Source organism: Lethenteron reissneri, chromosome 72 (assembly GCF_015708825.2).
Source record: "Lethenteron reissneri isolate LAM-NWPU_2019-01 chromosome 72, ASM1570882v1, whole genome shotgun sequence".
NCBI lineage: Eukaryota > Metazoa > Chordata > Hyperoartia > Petromyzontiformes > Petromyzontidae > Lethenteron > Lethenteron reissneri.
In genome coordinates, this window is record NC_083850.1 from 1191748 (window position 1) to 1211648 (window position 19901).

General features: G+C 44.9%; 1 protein-coding gene across 1 annotated transcript in view; it reads left to right on the forward strand.

Annotated features, from left to right (window-relative positions):
* The first annotated feature begins 932 nt into the window (after positions 1-932).
* LOC133361315 (zinc finger protein ZFP2-like) overlaps positions 933-19901 on the forward strand; it is a 49611-nt gene continuing 30642 nt past the window's right edge. Inside the window, exon 1 of the mRNA XM_061580253.1 lies at positions 933-1025. Coding sequence (XP_061436237.1) covers positions 933-1025 — 93 coding nt within the window. The remainder of the gene's footprint in view (positions 1026-19901) is intronic.

The window sequence follows — 19901 nt, forward strand, 5'->3', positions numbered from 1 at the left end:
CAAAACATTGCTAAACCTCACATCACCACACCATCTCTTCACATCACCTTTCTCATCACACCACACCACCACCAACTCAATACAATATACTCTTAGGTTTTTTCGGTAAAGTCACGTATGTGACTCTTTCTTAGGTTTTTTCGGTAAAGTCACATACGTGAGTATGAATGCTTGCAGTCACGAAAGCTTCAAATCGAGAATCAATACAATATCATAGAGCCTCATAAAGCGTCAATACCATCACAAGGCACCGTCTCTCCAGAACATTCCACAATTTCACCTCTCCGTATCACAACACCATCTCCCAACACCATCACTCCATCTCTCCACCATCACGTCATGCCATATCCCACTCGTGCAGGCAAATGAAGTCGCCATTCATTACCAATGAAGACAGAATGATATCAGGCAATCTCTTGAATTATGTCTGTGAGCTGATTGGAAGTTGCCATTCCAGTTACCCATTATGGGTGCTGCAATAAAATGTGTCCAGATTATGGGCATCCAGATCTTTACAATAGAACATTCTATGGAAACTATTGCCCGTGATGATTGTTGCCAACAATCGCCATGAAATCGTTGTAGACTATCACTGCATTAAGTGCGTGTATTGAATTTGTGAGAATATGAGGATGTAACATGTATTTTGATAACATTAGGTGATGGTGTATATTCATACGTGTGCTAGCATGTTTGCATGAGTTAATGTGCATTCTTGCATCCGTACATAGATGTGCCAGTATGCATTTTTGTTTGTCTATGTGTCCGTCCATGTTTGTGTGCCTGCGAGAATGGATTTTGTCCTGAGTGTGCATGTCTGAATGGGTATGTGCTTATCTTCGCGTGAACAGAGGAGCATTGGGGAGGTGAAGAACTTCAGCGGAGTGAAGCGTCTCCAGGAGGACAAGCGCCTTGCGAAGGAGAAATGCACAATGGAAGAGAAGCGCCCCAACGAGGTGAAGCACCTCGCCAAGTTGAAGCACCAAACGGAGCAGAAGTGCCTTCGAAACAATATCCTCAACGACGTGAAACGCGTCATGGAAAAGCGCCTCCTTGAAGAAACGCGCTTCATGGAGGAGAAGCGCCTTCGCGAGGTGAAGCGTCTCAAGGAGAAGCATCTGGAGGAAGAGAAGCGCCTCATAGATGTGAAGCGGGTCGAGGAAGAGAAGCGCCTCATGGAGGAGAATCGCCTCTTTGAGGTGAAGCGTCTCATAGAGCTGAAGCGTCTCGAGAAGAAGAAGAAGCGACTTGAGGAGAGGCGCTTTCGCAAGGTGAAGCTCCTCGAGGAGAAACGTCTCATGCAGGAGAAGCGCCTCGCTGAGGTGAAGCGTCAAGAGGAGGAGGAGCACTTGATGGAGGAGAAGCGTCTTGTGGAGCAAAAGCGCCTCGAGGAGGAGCAGCGCCTCGCCAAGATCGAGCGACAATGGCTCCAGACCGATACCACCACCAGCAGCACCACTACCACTGACACCACCGCCACCACCACCACCGCCACCACGTCCTCCAATCCTGTGTGGGGCCCAATAGCTCCGAGCTTTGGAGAAGAGGGCTTCCAAGAAGATAAAGCAAACTCCGGAGTCGCTGAGCCACGGTAAACCACTCTGCGTGTGCGCCCTGTGTGTTTATTTTTGTTATTTATTGCCATGCTTCTCACGCAGCATTAGCCTTATTCGGTCTCGAGACTTTTTTTCAGGAGGATCCTGCCAAGTTTGCTCGCATTTTGCAAGAAGGTTTCTACTATTTGCGATCCAAATTGAAGGATTTGCATTGCTTGTTTGGGTTCAGTAACAGGGAGAAAGCTGCAGAACCTTCCCAGAACAGCTGGCTGCATAATCCACACGGAGCATGTGGCCAAACGTGGAAATCAAACCCAGGTCAATGTTGCTGTGACGCACAGGTGCTCAAGCCCTGTCGCGCTCTCAAAATTCACAGACACTGCAAACTCCACGTGTACATTCCGCTATTCTGTGGACAGATTTATTTTTCATAATTGGTTTCTGGGTTAGACCACATAACGAAGTGGGCATATCTTCACCAAGTAACCCTCCATCCACCGTGAGATTTTCGCTCTCTATCGCCTGTTTCCAGGCCAGCTGCCAATTCGACTTGTAATGCACAGCGACAGCTACAACTAAGAGGGGTGTCCAATTTAAAACGCGATGAGATGAGAGATGCGAGAGGCTCATCGCATGCAATGCACTCTGAGATGTCTTCGACGTCAAGGGAGGTGGCTCTCTCGACCACAAATCACTGACGGACACTTTTTTTAAATCGTGGATGTGTTGAAGCGACCAAATTTTCGTGCACTCATTCTTCACCATTACAGTTCAGATCTTGCTTCCCGCCCTGGCTATTATTGCTGCTGCATTGACCACACAGATCCACACCCATTCCGTCACAGTGGACGTTCAGGATCTCTATCGATGCCATTTGAAATGCTTAGGACATTATGTGCAAGGGGTCAATTAGAATATACATATAGAATATGTTCAATCTAGATTTGAAGTTTTAGTGACTACAGGGATCCATATTCTTTGGTTATATCGGTAAATTCACGTAGGTATGAAATAAAATAAATTAAATTAAATCACGACGTTTCGATGGCCATGTCGTTATTGCAAGAACGTTTCTTGCTGTGGTTTTCCCACCTGATGATGATTGCTTGTGTTACAATCGAAACGTTGTGATTTAATTTATTTTATTTTATACCTACATGACTTTACCGAAAGAACCAAAAAATGTCACTTCAAATTATTCAGCTAAATTTGCACAGCAACGCCACCCACTACTGTGATACTACAGCAGTCTGTGTGGGACACAGCTGCACCTATCTCAAGGAGAGCCTGGCGCCATGAGAATGATAGCACCAATACTAAGCACACTCACTGGCCATGTCGTTATTGCTGTTTCTATTCAGCTGGAATTAATCCGCCACACATTCCACCCACGGACGATGGGGAGATGGCGATGTCTGCCGTAGCAGCAAGGTGGAACGGTGTCGTGTTTGACAGACAACCATCAGTTTTACCATGTCTAGTGGTGGTCTCCCTGTTACAGGTTGAGTCACAAACCGCACCTCTCCATAACAAAGGCTCAGCCTTTGATATGCAGTCTATTCTTAGTCTTAAGCCTCACCTTACCATATTAATAAAAGTATGCGGCCCTTGCCCCACCACCTTCTCCAACCATTATATAAACGAAGTGGTAGCTTCTGCAATCTCTCATTTACCTGATACAGCTGTCGTGGCTGTGACGGTTCCACCTGAAGACGGAAGCTTGTGTTGCCTCCGAAACGTCGTGATTTTTATTTTTTATGTTATTTTATTTTACTTTTTAATGTTTTTTTTCCTACGTGACTTTACCGAAAAAACCTAAGAATATGAATCATTGCAGTCACGAAAGCTTCAAATCTAGAACGGTGTCGTGTTGTCTCTTCACAGATCTGAGCCAGCTCAGCCCTCCTCCTCACTCGTCCAGGCCTTTGAAGCGAAGACAGAGGTTGTGGAGAAGGAGACGAAGGAAGAGGTGAAGGAGATGGAGGATGAAGTAGAGACGGAGGAAGAGAAGGCAAAGGAGGACGAGATTGTGATGGTGACAATGGAGGAGAACACGGAGGGAGAGGAGAAAGACAATACGGAGATGGAGGACAAGGAGACAACAAAGGATGAACAGATGGTCGTGGTGGAGGACATAGAGACGACGGACAAAGGGGAAACAATGGTGGTGGAGGAGGAAGAGAAGACGGTGGTGGAGATGGTGGTGCCGGAAGGTGAGGAGGAGATGAAGGAGGAAGAGATGGTGCTAGCGGAGGAGAAGAAGATGGAGAAGATGGAGGTGGCGCAGGAAGAGGAGGAGGTAGAGGAGATGGTGGTGGAGGATGAAGAAGAGGAGATGGAGGAGGATGAGACGGAGGAGAAAACGGAAGAGGTGCAGGTGGAGATGCACGAAAAGAAGAGGAAGCGAGGGGGCCTCGCTCGCGTGGCGAGAGCGATCGCCTCACTCCTCCGCCGCGTGCTGCTTTGTGGTGGCAGGTCCACCGCCCAGTAGGGGTGGTGGCGGTGGTCGTGCATCGGTGCCAACCGTGACCACTATCACCACACTACCCGCCCACCCCGTGATACTCGCTACACACACCACACGGGTCCCCAGAGAGACGGTGCAACGTTCAGGTCCAGAATACGAAGTATACCGGGAATCACCTGTACTTAAAAACACGTAAATTGATAACACTATAAACAATAACACTAAACATTAAACGACAAAAAAAGCTACCAACTGGTTTTATAATTTATACCACCATAAACGGAGGTACGGTATTTTAATTTCATTAGAAGTATTATAATGGAACTCTACACATGTTTGTTAATTGTCCGTTCAATCGAACCGACGGTCGGATATGTGAACTGTGGGGGTCGAGGGTAAGAATGGCATTCAAATTTTAGAATGACAATTTGGTCGTTTTAGCAGATTACTGTACTTGAATGTATGTTATGTGCAAATGCAAGGTGTTAGTCGTAAATGCGAGGGAGGGGTTAAGAGGTGCACGTTTAATCCAGTGTTAACATTTATTTTAGCATCATATTTAAGGACACTGTTGTTGATAAGAATTCGTCTGGACATGTTATGTGCCTTGTTCTACTCGATCAACCAAAATTAGTACAATGTCGGTCATACAGGAGTGTGATTTCATTCATGAGTAGTATTCACAGAGCCCCGATGACACTAATCTACCTAAAGTTATGGTTAAAAAAGTAATCTTGAGTGACTTAATTCTGAGCTCAGACATGATCATCGCAATCATTTCCAAAGACGTGTGGGGTCCTGCGAGAGCAGGTCCCGACTACAAACAGCTGGGCAGCAGAATCGGAAGTAGCTGCGTTGCCCTCGAAATGTGATGTTGCTGCTGTTGTTGCTGCTGTAGTTGCTTCTGTTGCTGTAATAAACGCAGGGAGGTGGTGTTCCGTGATGGGATGACGCCTTTGATTAAAGCCTCTGTTCAAACTCACCCGATTGACGCCCTTGATCGTCGCATTTTATCAACTCTGATATTGTAGACTCTCACATGTTAAGCTCTATCATAGTGAAACATAATATTAAAACCTATGTACTACAACCTATCCATTGTAACGCTGTAAAAGAATATTACCTATTGGGTTTCACTCCCTCGTCGAGGAGGCCGCTCTCTTCCTTTTCTAAAGTTACATGCTAATTTCTCTGCATTCACTTTAAATCGAGGACAAAGTTTTTCCATTTATTCAAAATAAGCGCACAATTACACACTGAGATGCACTTACATATTCATGCATGAAGCACAAAGGGCACATTACTCTTCGGTATGTTAATAGACATGCGGATTGTACCTTCCAATATTAACAATCGAATGCAAATATCCTGAAAGACAAAGGATTGGATCCTAGGGGGGGAGTTATAAGGCGGCTCAGAAGCAGAGCTCAATGCCATTTCGAGAGGGAACTTGATGAGGTTGGACGCTCGACTCGTCGCTCTGCTGATCGCCCCTCAACCGCGGGACAACGCAGCCTGGCGAGCACAATTGCTGTGTCGACAGTTAGGCGACTTTGCGTCGGGAGAGTTCGTGGCGACATCTTCAGACGGGTTCCAGACATCGAATTACCGTGAAGCTCCAAGTAAGTGTCTATTTTCGCGGATAAACTCTTAAACGTGTTCGTCGTCAAATTAGCGGGATTTTTTTGCGTCTCGGTTCGACGCGAGTGTCGTTCTTGTTTTAGCAGTTAACGAAATCCAAAACTCAACGCTAAACATCCTTGCGGCCGATAGCGTACTTTTGACTCGATAACACGCTGCTGTTATAATTGGTTCTTTACCCTTCTATCTGGAAACAAAACTGACACCTTTTTGCAAGGAGTCATGTTTGCATAGACCGCAATACCTGCAGTCATAATACAAACAAAATAACATAACTCTGATAATGTACTGTAGGACAGTGCACATTATCAGAGTTATGTTCTTTTGTTTGTATTATGACTGCAGGTATTGCGGTCTATGCAAACATGACTCCTTGCAAAAAGGTGTCAGTTTTGTTGCCAGATAGAAGGGTAAAGAACCAATTATCATATTTTTACTGGCAAATGAGGTCCCCATAGTAATAACGCTGCTGTTACTAAGCTCACATGGAGCAGAGACGCTCTCCACAGCCCCACGCACACGGAGACAAGAAGCCATTCAATTGCTCTGTGTGTGGGAAGGCATTTGCACAATCGTCAACTCTTCAAACTCATCAGAGAACGCACACGGGCGAGAAGCCATTCCTGTGCCCTGTGTGTGGGAAGGCATTTGCACGGTCATCAACTCTTCAAACTCATCAGAGAACGCACACGGGCGAGAAGCCATTCCTGTGTCCTGTGTGTGGGAAGGCATTTGCACGGTCATCAACTCTTCAAACTCATCAGAGAATGCACACGGGCGAGAAGCCATTCCCGTGCCCTGTGTGTGAGAAGACATTTGCAAAGTCATCAAATCTTCATAGTCATCAGAGAACACACACGGGCGAGAAGCCATTCCTGTGCCCTGTGTGTGGGAAGACATTTGCAAAGTCATCAAATCTTCATAGTCATCAGAGAACACACACGGGCGAGAAGCCATTCCTGTGCCCTGTGTGTGGGAAGGCATTTGCAGACTCATCAACTCTTCATAGTCATCAGAGAACACACACGGGCGAGAAGCCATTCCTGTGCCCTGTGTGTGGGAAGGCATTTGCAGACTCATCAACTCTTCATAGTCATCAGAGAACACACACGGGCGAGAAGCCATTCCTGTGCTCTGTGTGTGGGAAGAAATTTGCACACTCATCAACCAGGAACGGGCATCAAAAGGTCCACAATGATAGGAAACTGAAATCAAAAGCTGAAATTCAAGGTGCTGCAATTGGTCCTGAAGAAGTTTCCACCTTCGATCCCATGCAGTTGGATCCCGAGAGATGGCTGGATGTAATGGAGTGGCTCGAGAGTCAACCAGAGAGCTCGGGGTGACTGAAAAAATATTACGTCATGTGGTTATACCTATTAAGCCGTATCGAGTACTTTTGTGTGTAATTTTGACCATTTTAGTTTTACAGTTTTTGTGAGTTTAATTACGTGCACAGTGGTGGTTTGTAATGTTATCGGATTACTTGCCGAAGTGGTGTGATGAGCACTGGCTGTGAGAGGGCTCAATTGTAGTCGTTAGGTGTTCCTGTTGAGCTAAAGTTGGAATGCGTCTGTAGGTACATCTTTACTCAACATTTTAAACGGTTTTTTTTCGAGCATATAGCTGTTTTTATTGGTATTAATCGACTTTGGATAGCCGATTTCAGGATGTACATTGATGACAAGTTCGTTGGATATATGGCCTTGACTACAACATAGACGCACAGTGAACAAATGTGGTGAACTAATAAGGCAATCATGGGGAATGACACTTTAACGCTTTGGTAATGGTTTGCATGGTACTGGAAATGTGTGAACATAGGACATAATAAATATTCCCTTCGAGTTTTGACGTAAAAATGATTGCAGATGAATAAAAACGTATTTTTAACAAATGTTTGTCCGGTCTTTATTTTATAATGTTCCAAGCAAAAACATGTTAAGCGAGTTTCAGGTGGAGGATCTCCGTCACACAAGTGTGGCAGCATCTTGGCTGTCTACCCGATTAACACGTGTTCCTTGAGGGGAAAGGTCCCCGTAGTTAATCCTTCATCAACGTACCAGTCCCTAATCCCTAAGTATGTCGGGGATAAACTGTACTCTATAACATGTAAACTGTAATACTATAAACTATAACACTAAACATTGAACGATTATTAACTAGTGTTTTAATTTATAACCATATAAACAGAGGTAAGGTATTATAATATCATTAGAAGCATTAGAATCACAGTGTGATCGTATAAGAATCACGCACAAACCCATTCTTAACTGATGAGATTATGAATCGTTACAATTATTATAACAATCGCAATTTGTGACAAAGCGAAATTCCCACAAGCAAAACACCACGCTCACGTGACGAATTCTTAAACAAACTGCAACACTCAAGTGACAGAACTCAACAAAAAAACGCCGCAATAAAAAGAACTACATCAATGGGCAAATCATAAAAACAGACAACACACGCACGTTAGTAGCTGTTAGAAGAAGACAACACTTAACACCTTCAACTATACACATTGTACAGCCAACTCGTAAATGGGGCGGTATATGACAGCCTTCGCTGCTGTCGACGGGGCCAAGCAGCGAGTGTTTAACTCCATTGTTTCAGAATCCGTGTCATCACCCGGCCCCAGCGACTTAGCCAAACTACATCTCCCGAACAAGGCTGCCTTCCCTATGCTGTGTATTTCAGCAGTATATTTACGGGCGCACTTGAAGATAACAATTCGTCTCGAAAAGGAAAGCGAATTGTTCTACCAAAACGATTTCAAATTTCTATCCGAAAGAAGAATGAGTTCATTCATGAGTAGTATTCACTAAGCACCGATGGCACTAACCTACGCACAGTTATGATTAAACAAAGTAAACATTAGTCGCTCATCTCAGCTCAGACATGATCATAGCAATTATTTCCAAATCCGTGTCGGGTCCCACGAGAACAGGGCACGGCCACAAACTCTCAGATTGAAGAAGTCGCTGCTTTGCCATCAAATGGTTTCGTAGCTGCTGTAGTTGCTTCTGTTACTGTTATATCGGCAGCATGTTGGTGTCCCGTTATGGGATAACGTCTTTGATCAAAAACTATGATCGAACCTACCAGACCAACGCCATCGATCGACGTCTTGGATATACTCTCACATTGTAAACTCTGACATTGTAAATTCTCACATTGTGAACTTTAACATTATGAACTTCAACAATGGTAATTTAAAAACATTCACATATACATTTGAAGAATCTACAAATTACTGTAAACTAGTATGTGAACTCTAACAATATAACCTATGAGCTATACATTATAACGCTATACAATAACATTATTAACTAGTGCTATAGATTAGAACAACCTACCTTGAAGTGTGATATTCGAAATCGCATTCGAATTATTCGAATCACTCCGTGGTCCTCTTCGAATCACACTACGGTCGTAAGTATGTAACATGTATGTATGTAACATATCTGTTTGTAGTAAGTATATGTGCATGTAACATGTATGTATGTAACATATCTGTTTGTAGTAAGTATATGTGCATGTAACATGTATGTATGTAACATGCATGTATGTATGTAACATGGTACATGCATGCATGTAACATGTATGTATGTATGTAACATGTATGTATGTAATATAGACGTGCGAACCAAGGGTGGAATATGTAAAACGGAAGGTGCAGGATCAGGATGGGATTAAAATTATTTGAATAACACTTTGGTGGTATTAGGATCAAGCTGTCCACTATTGGATGAATGTTCCATCTCAATGGCATCACATAGCAATATTCAGTATGTATATATAAAATAATCGTACAAACTCAACATAAGCCCGTGCAATAATGAATCGTTAAAATTGTAATTACTCCAAACTCTTTTATTTAGCCTTTAACGCGGTTTCAGACCCCAGGCGTCACGATATAGCAACGACGACGAGACAGCAACCAGCCAACACAGCCCCAAACATCGTTACTCCCCCTCTCTCATTCTCGGCGTGAACCTCCGCCCACACATGGTCTCGCCTTCCCTTCTCGAACTCTCTCTATCTTGTTGTCACCACTTGTCCCTTAGTTGACGCACTGTCTTTACATCACCCACCTCTATGACCTTTACCTGACCCCGCCATGGGCGGAGCAACTTGGGAGATTTTCCCGGTAGCACCTGTAGGCAATACAACCATGCCCTGTCCCCCACTGCCCATGGAAGCACGTGCTCCCGCCGCCCCGAGTTCTTTTCATTAGCGTATTGCGCTCTGGTGGGGAAAGGTCCTCGTTATGAATCGTTTCGCAACGTTCAGGTCCAGAATACCGAAGTATACCGGGAATCACCTGCACCTAAAAAATATGTAAACTGATAACACTATAAACAATAACACTAAACATTAAACGACAAAAAATTATCAACTGGTTTTATAATTTATAGCACCATAAACGGAGGTATGGTATTTAAATCTCATTAGAAGTATTAAAATCGCACTCTACACATATGTATGTAAATTATCTGTTCAATCGAACCGGGGATAGGATATGTTAACTGTGAGGGTACAGGGCAAGAATCGCATTCACATTTTAGAATAATAATATGGTAGTATTAGCATTTTAATGGGCTATAATGTATGTTAAGTGCAAATGCAAATCGTTAGTCGTAAATGCGAGGGAGGGGTTAAGAGGTGCACGTTTAATCCAGTGTTAACATTTATTTTAGCATCATATTTAAGGACACTGTTGTTGATAAGAATTCGTCTACTCGATCAACCAAAATTAGTACAATGTCGGTCATACAGGAGTGTGATTTCATTCATGAGTAGTATTCACAGAGCCCCGATGACACTAACCTACCTAAAGTTATGGTTAAACAACGTAATCTTGAGTGACTTAATTCTCAGCTCAGACATGATCATCGCAATCATTTCCAAAGACGTGTGGGGTCCTGCGAGAGCAGGTCCCGACTACAAACAGCTGGGCAGCAGAATCGTAAGTAGCTGCGTCGCCCTCGAAATGTGATGTTGCTGCTGTTGTTGTCGCTACTGTTGTTGCTGCTGTAGTTGCTTCTGTTCCTGTGATATACGCAGGGAGGTGGTGTTCTGTGATGGGATGACGCTTTTGATTAAAGCCTCTGATCAAACTCACCCGATTGACGCCCTTGATCGTCGCATTTGATCAACTCTGATATTGTATACTCTCACATCTTAAGCTCTATCATAGTGAAACATAATATTATAACCTATGAACTACAACCTATCCATTGTAACGCTATTGGATTTCACTTCCTCGTCGAGAAGGCCGCTCTCTTCCTTTTCTAAAGTTATATGCTAATTTCTCTGCATTCACTTTGAATCGAGGACAATGTTTTTCCATTAATTCAAAATAAGCGCACAATTACACACTGAGATGCACTTACATATTCATGCATGAAGCACAATGGGCACATTACTCTTCGGTATGTTAATAGACATGCGGATTGTACCTTCCAAAATTAGCAATCGAATGCAAATATCCTGAAAGACAAAGGATTGGATTCTAGGGGGGGAGTTATAAGGAAGCTCAGAAGCAGAGCTCAATGCCATTTCGAGAGGGAACTTGATGAGGTTGGACGCTCGACTCTTCGCTCTGCTGATCGCCCTTCAACCGCGAGACAACGCAGCCTGGCGAGCACAATTGCTGTGTCGACAGTTAGGCGACTTTGTGTCGGGAGAGATCGTGGCGACATCTTCAGACGAGTTCTAGACATCCATATACCGTGAATCTCCAAGTAAGTGTCTATTATCGCGGATAAACTCTTAAACGTGTTTTGTCGTCATATTTACGGGATTTTTTTGCGTCTCGGTTAGACGCGAGTGTCGTTCTTGTTTTAGCAGTTAACGAAATCCAAAACTAAACGCTAAACATCCTTTCGGCCGATAGCGTATTTTTGATTCGATAACACCGCTGCTGTTACTACGCTCACATGGAGCAGAGACGCTCTCCACAGCCCCACGCACACGGAGACAAGAAGCCATTCAATTGCTCTGTGTGTGGGAAGGCATTTTCATGGTCATCAAGTCTTAAGAGACACCAGAAAACACACACGGGTGAGAAGCCAATCCTGTGCTCTGTGTGTGGGAAAACATTTGCACACTCATCACATCTTCAGAGTCATCAGAGAACACACACGGGCGAGAAGCCATTCCTGTGCCCTGTGTGTGGGAAGGCATTTGCACAGTCGTCAACTCTTCAAAACCATCAGAGAACACACACGGGCGATAAGCCATTCCTGTGCCCTGCGTGTGGGAAGGCATTTTCACAGTCGTCAACTCTTAACAGGCATCAGAAGGTCCACAATGATAGGAAACTGAAATCAAAAGCTGAAATTCAAGGTGCTGCAATGAGTCCTCAAGAAGTTTCCACCTTCGATCCCATGCAGTTGGATCCCGAGAGATGGCTGGATGTAATGGAGTGGCTCGAGGATCAAACCGAGAGCTCGGCGTGACTGAAAAAATATTACGTCATGTGGTTATACCTATTAAGCCGTATCGAGTACTTTTGTGTGTAATTTTGACCATTTTAGTTTTATAGTTTTTTTAAGAGTTTAATGACGTGCACAGTGGTGGTTTGTAATGTTATCGGGTTACTTGCCGAAGTGGTGTGATGAGCACTGGTTGTGAGAGGGTTCAATTGTAGTCGTTAAGTGTCCCTGTTGAGCTAAAGTTGGAATGCGTCTGTAGGTACATCTTTACTCAACATTTTAAACAAATTTTTTTCAAGTATATAGCTGTTTTTGATTGGTATTAATCGACTTTAGATAGCTGATTTCAGGATGTACATTGATGACGCGATCGTTGGATATATGGCCTTGACTTCAACATGGACGCACAGTGAACAAATGTGGTGAACTAATAAGGTATGAAACTTTAACGTTTTGGTATTCCTGGAACGGAAATGGTTTGCATTGTACTGGAAATGTGTGAACATAGGACGTAATAAATATTCCCTTCGAGTTTTGATGTAAAATTATTGCAGATGAATAAAAACGTATGTTTAACAAATGTTTGTCCATTCTTGATTTTATCATGTTCCTAGCAAAAACATGTTAAGAGAGTTTCAGGTGGAGGATCTCCGTCACACAAGTGTCCCCTTAACCGGCAGCATCTTGGCTGTCTACCCGATTAAACACGTGTTCCTTGAGGGGAAAGGTACCCGTAGTGAATAGTTCCCGAAGTATGTCGGGGATAAACTGTACTCTATAACATGTAAACTGTAATACTATAAACGATAACACCAACATTATGAATCGTTACATGCACGTTAGTAGCTGTTAGAAGAAAACAACACCTAGCACCTTCAACTATACACATAAAGCCCCAAAGAGCCAACTCGTAAATGGGGCGGTATATGACAGCCTTCGCTGCTGTCGACGGGGCCAAGCAGCGAGTGTTTAACTCCATTGTTTCAGAATCCGTGTCATCACCCGGCCACAGCGCCTTAGCCAAACTACATCTCCCGAACAAAGCAGCCTTCCCTATGCTGTGTATTTTAGCAAGTATATTTACGGACGCACTTGAAGATAACAATTCGTCTAGAAAAGACAGGCGACTTGTTCTACCAACACGATTTCAAATTTCTACCGAAAGAAGTATGAGTTCATTCATGAGTAGTATTCACTAAGCCCCGATGGCACTAACCTACACATAGCTATGATTAAACAAAGTAAACAGTCGCTCATCCCAGCTCAGACATGATCATAGCAATTATTTCCAAATCCGTGTCGGGTCCCACGAGAACAGGGCACGTCCACAAACTCTAAAATTGTAAACTCACATTGTATACTCTAACATTATAAACTCTAACAATATAACCTTCAAACTATGAGCTATACATTGTAACGCTTTAAAATAACACTACAAACTAGTGTTATAGTAAACTATAATGTTGTGAACTCTAACAATATAAGCTATGAGCTATACATTATAACGCTATACAATAACAATAAACTGGTGTTAAAGATTATAACACCGTACATTGAAGTGTGATATTTGAATTCGAATTCTTAGCTTCACACCGTGGTCCTCTAGGAATCACAATTTGCTCGTCAGTATGTAACATGTCTGTATGTAATATGTATGCATGAGATATGCTGTATGTAATATGTATGCATGTAACATGTATGTATGTAATATGGACGTGCGAACCAATGGTGGGATATGTGAAACATGAAGGTGGAAGATCAGGATGGGATTACAATTATTTGAATAACACTTTGGTGGTATGCGCCGCAGCCTGGCTGCCCAGCAGATACCAAGGAGGAATTTTGGGAACAATTGATGGACACATGCAATCAAATAAATGGAGAAGAGCAGTTAGTAATTGGTGGAGACCTAAATGGACACGTTGGAAACGCCCGGGATGGATACCCTCGAAACCATGGTGGCCAAGGATATGGTACCCGGAACGATGAGGAAAACCGAGCCCTGGACTTTGCGGAAGCCCATGATCTTGTCCTCGCCAACACCTTCTTCAAGAAGAGACCGTCCCATCTCATTACGTACGCCAGTGGTGGGATATCAACTCAAATTTATTTCTGGCTTGTCAAGCGGGATAAGCTGAAAACGGTGACAAACACTAAAGTCATACCATCGGACAACATCACCCCACAACATCGCATCCTGATCATGGACATGAAAATGGACATTGGCCAGCGACATCGCCCACCAACAACGGAACAGCAGCGAATTAAGTGGTGGCGGATGAAGGAATGCAACGATCAGCTGAGAGTCGCCCTCAATCAGATTGACGTGAACACCAACCGACCAGCGAATGTGATTTGGGAAGATCTCGCCGGCCAACTGTGCACAGCAGCAACGGAAGCACTGGGGCTAACTAAGCCGGCAAAACACTTCATTGATAAGCAAATATGGTGGTGGAACGAAGAAGTTCAGCTAGCAGTGAAAGAGAAGAAGCTAGCTTTCAAGAAGTGGCGCAAAACGCTCGCAGATCTGGACTACCAACAATACAGAAACTGCAAATCGGCAGCGAAGCGAGTAGTAGCAGCGGTGAAATAAGCTCAATACGACCAACTGTATGTCGAACTGGACACCCCAGAAGGTGCCAATAAGATCTATCGACTGGCAGAGGCGCGCCATCGTTCGACTCAGGATATTGGTCAGGTCAAATGCATAAAGGATGAGAATCACAGCGCTCTCAGAGACCCGCCCGCCATCCTTCAACGCTGGAGCGACTACTTCTCTGGAATCTGCAACCAGGAATTTCCCCACCCACCTATTATTAGCGCTGAACACGTCCTCGATCCGGTTTCACCTATCACCATCACCGAAGTGGAACAAGCTATCAAGAGAATGAAGAATGGGAAAGCGACTGGCCCGGACGATATACCTGCTGAGGCCTGGAAGATCCTTGGCAGGCAGGGTGCTGCCCTCCTTACCCAACTCTTCAGCACCATCACGAGCACCGGTGAGGTCCCAGAAGCCTGGTCGACCAGCACGACGGATCCAATTTGGAAGGGTAAAGGGGCCGTGGCAGAATGCTGGAATTACAGGCCAATCCGGCTCCTGTGTCATGCGATGAAGATCTTTGAGCGAGTTTTGGACACGAGGATTAGAAACATCGTCACCCTATCACCCAACCAATGCGGCTTCGTCAAAGGATGTGGCACTACGGACGCCATATTCGCGGCGAGGCTCCTGCTGGAGAGGCACAGAGAGAAGAACAAAGCTGTGCACGTGTCGTTCCTCGACCTTGAAAAGGCATTTGACAGGGTCCCCCACGACCTCATCTGGCACTCGCTTCGATCCCATGGAGTCCCTGAAACCTACGTGCATTGGGTGCAACTCCTATACAAGAACGTCACCAGTGCAGTCAGGTGTGCAGTGGGCATATCACCGCCATTTCCCATCAGCGTTGGAGTGCACCAAGGATCGGCCCTGTCACCACTCCTGTTTATCCTGTGCATGGACACGATCACTGCCGACCTGCACACGCCCCTGCCATGGTCAATTCTCTACGCGGATGACGTCCTCCTCTCAGATGAAGAGAGAGGAGAAGTGGAAAGACAAACGCGCCTGTGGAAGGAACGTTTGGACGAAAACGGGATGAGGTTCAACATCAAAAAGACGGAGTATATGGAGTGTGGCCCCCAAACCGACGGCACCATCAGCATTGACGGAGAAGATCTGAAGAAAGTGACGGACTTCAAGTACCTGGGTTGCACCATCAGCTCAGATGGTAGCATCACGACTGATGTGAGGTCACGAGTCAATGCGGCATGGATGAAGTGGAGGCAAGTCACCGGAGTCCTCTGTGATAGGAAAATGCCGGATAGGCTGAAGGGAAAAATTTACAAGACCATCGTCCGACCGGTGGCACTCTATGGATCCGAGTGCTGGCCAGCCACAACTGTACACGAACAAGCTCTCCACACCATGGAGATGAGGATGCTCAGATGGAGCCTCGGACTCACTCGATGGGATCGTGTCATGAACGAAGACGTTCGGAATCGACTTGGTGTGGCCCCCATTGCGGACAAGATGCTTGAGGCAAGGCTTCGGTGGTACGGCCATGTGATGCGAAGTGAAGAGTCATCAGTGGCCAAGACTGCCGTGTGTATTGAACCAGAGGGCCGCCGTCCACGCGGACGTCCGAAAAAGCGATGGATGGATCGAATAAAGGAAGACATAAAGACGGTCAACGCATCCCCTGAGGATGCCCTGGACCGAGCCAAATGGGGAAGACAATGCCGAAAAGCGGACCCTGCGCCACAGCGGGAACAACGCTAGGAAGAAGATTACCTATTGGGTTTCACTCCCTCGTCGAAAAGGCCGCTCTCTTCCTTTTCTAAAGTTACATGCTAATTTCTCTGCATTCACTTTAAATCGAGGACAAAGTTTTTATTCAAAATAAGCGCACAATTACACACTGAGATGCACTTACATATGCATGCATGAAGCACAATGGGCACATTACCCTTCGGTATGTTAATAGACATGCGGATTGTGCCTTCAAAAATTAACAATCAAATGCAAATATCCTGAAAGACAAAGGATTGGATCCTAGGGGGGGAGTTATAAGGCGGCTCAGAAGCAGAGCTCAATGCCATTTCGAGAGGGAACTTGATGAGGTTGGACGCTCGACTCGTCGCTCTGCTGATCGCCCTTCAACCGCGAGACAACGCAGCCTGGCGAGCACAATTGCTGTGTCGACAGTTAGGCGACTTTGCGTCGGGAGAGTTCGTGGCGACATCTTCAGACGGGTTCCAGACATCGATATACCGTGAATCTCCTAGTAAGTGTCTATTTTCGCGTCGTTAAATTAGCGGGATTTTTTTGCGTCTCGGTTAGACGCGAGTGTCGTTCTTGTTTTAGCAGTTAACAAAATCCAAAACATCCTTGCGGCCGATAGCGTACTTTTGACTCAATAACACCGCTGCTGTTACTACACTCACATGGAGCAGAGAGGCTCTCCACAGCCCCACGCACACGGAGGCAAGAAGCCATCTTAAGAGACACCAGAGAACACACACGGGCGAGAAGCCATTCCTGTGCCCTGTGTGTGGGAAGACATTTGCACGGTCATCACATCTTCAGAGACACCAGAGAACACACACGGGCGAGAAGCCGTTCCTGTGCCCTGTGTGTGGGAAGACATTTGCACGGTCATCACATCTTCAGAGTCACCAGAGAACACACACGGGCGAGAAGCCGTTTCTGTGCTCTGTGTGTGGGAAGACATTTGCACACTCATCAACCAGGAACAGGCATCAGAAGGTCCACAATGATAGGAAACTGAAATCAAAAGCTGAAATTCAAGGTGCTGCAATGAGTCCTGAAGAAGTTTCCACCTTCGATCCCATGCAGTTGGATCCCGAGAGATGGCTGGATGTAATGGAGTGGCTCGAGAGTCAACCAGAGAGCTCGGGGTGACTGACAAAATATTATGTCATGTGGTTATACCTTTTAATCCGTATAGAGTACTTTTGTGTATAATTTTGACCATTTTTGTTTTACAGTTTTTGTGAGAGTTTAATGACGTGCCCAGTGGTGGTTTGTAATGTTATCGGATTACTTGCCGAAGTGGTGTGATGAGCACTGGTTGTGAGAGGGTTCATTGTAGTCGTTAAGTGTTCCTGTTGAGCTAAAGTTGGAATGCGTATGTAGGTACATCTTTACTCAACATTTAAAAGTTTTTTTTCAATATATAGCTTTTTTTGATTGGTATTAATCGACTTTAGATAGCCGATTTCAGGATGTACATTGATGACGCGTTCGTTGGATATATTTGGCCTTGACTTCAACATAGACGCACAGTGAACAAATGTGGTGGAATCATGGGAATTATACTTTAACCCTTTGGTATTCCTGGAACGGAAATGGTTTGCATTGTACTGGAAATGTGTGAACATAGGACATAATAAATATTCCCTTCGAGTTTTGACGTAAAAATGATTGCAGATGAATAAAAACGTATTTTTAACAAATGTTTGTCCGGTCTTTATTTTATAATGTTCCTAGCAAAAACATGTTAAGAGAATTTCAGGTGGAGGATCTCCGTCACACAAGTGTGCCCTTAACCGGCAGCATCTTAGCTGTCTACCCTATTAACACGTGTTCCTTGAGGGGAAAGGCCCCCGTAGTTAATCGTTCATCAACGTACCAGTCCCAAATCCCGAAGTATGTCGGGAATAAACTGTACTCTATAACATGTAAACTGTTATACTATACACGATAACACTAAACATTAAACAATTATAAACTAGTGTTTTAAATTATAACCATATAAACGTAGTTAAGGTATTATAATATCATCAGAAGCATTATAATCACAGTGTGGTTGTATAATAATCGCACTCTGCTCATGTAACACTCAAGTGACAGAACTCAACAAAAAAACGCCGCAATAAAAAGAACAACATCTATGGACAAATCCTAAAAACAGACAACACACGCACGTTAGTAGCTGTTAGCAGAAGACAACACCGAGCACCTTCAACTATACACATCATACAGCCAACTCGTAAATGGGGCGGTATATGACAGCCTTCGCTGCTGTCGACGGAGCCAAGCAGCGAATGTTTAACTCCATTGTTTCAGAATCCGTGTCATCACCCGGCCACAGCGCCTTAGCCAAACTACATCTCCACAACAAGGCAGCCTTCCCTATGCTGTGTATTTTAGCAGTATATTTACTAACGCACTTGAAGATAACAATTAGTCTAGAAATGGCAGCCGACTTGTTCTACCAACATGATTTCAATTTATATCCGAAAGAAGTATGAGTTCATTCATGAGTAGTATTCACTAAGCCCCGATAGCACTAACCTACACACAGTTATGATTAAACAAAGTAAAAATTAGTCGCTCATCCCAGCTCAGACATGATCATAGCAATTATTTCCAAATCCTTGTCGGGTCCCACGAGAACAGGGGGCCTCGCTCGCGTGGCGACAGCGATCGCCTCACTCCTCCGCCGCGTGCTGCTTTGTGGTGGCAGGTCCACCGCCCAGTAGGGGTGGTGGCGGTGGGCGTGCATCGGTGCCAACCGTGACCACTATCACCACACTAACCGCCCACCCCGTGATACTCGCTACACACACCACACGGTTCCCCAGAGAGACGGTGCCACTGGGACCACAGCTGGGGAATGAAGCTGAGCAGCAGATGCCAGGACTACAGCGGAGAATGACTGCTGCCGGCGCAGCCAATGACATCGCCTGTTGCAATCCTTGCTCTGTGTGCGCGCGAGTCAGTGGGGAGGGGGGTGTGGACGTCATCGCTCACCCCCCATGCACAAATCATTTTCTTTTTAACTCCTCTATACCCGGTCGATATCCATGTACCGGTATTAGTATTATTCCTACCAGCCCACCCCGCAGGGTCCTGTTTTCAAATACGTATTTAAAAATATGTTTTCAATTTTTTAAAAATTTAGAATGTCGTTGTCCATGTGGGGAGCGCAGTGGATCGTTTCGTCTAAGTTGCTTTTCGGAATCCGCGTGATAACCCAGTCACATCGCCTAACTCCAGTGACAGCACCTTACCCAAGCTACATCTCCCCAACAAGGCAGCCTTACCGCTGCTGTGTATTGTGTTTATGGGATAACAGGGGTGTGTATTATCCCATACGCCTTGACCAAAACGACTGATTATCCGCTTAACACCATAGCCCGTAAAACACTATTGGAGACAGTGTTGTTTGAGAGCAGCTTTTAAAGTCGAGTGTGGTCACTACGCGTCTGTACGTGCTCCCTCCCGAA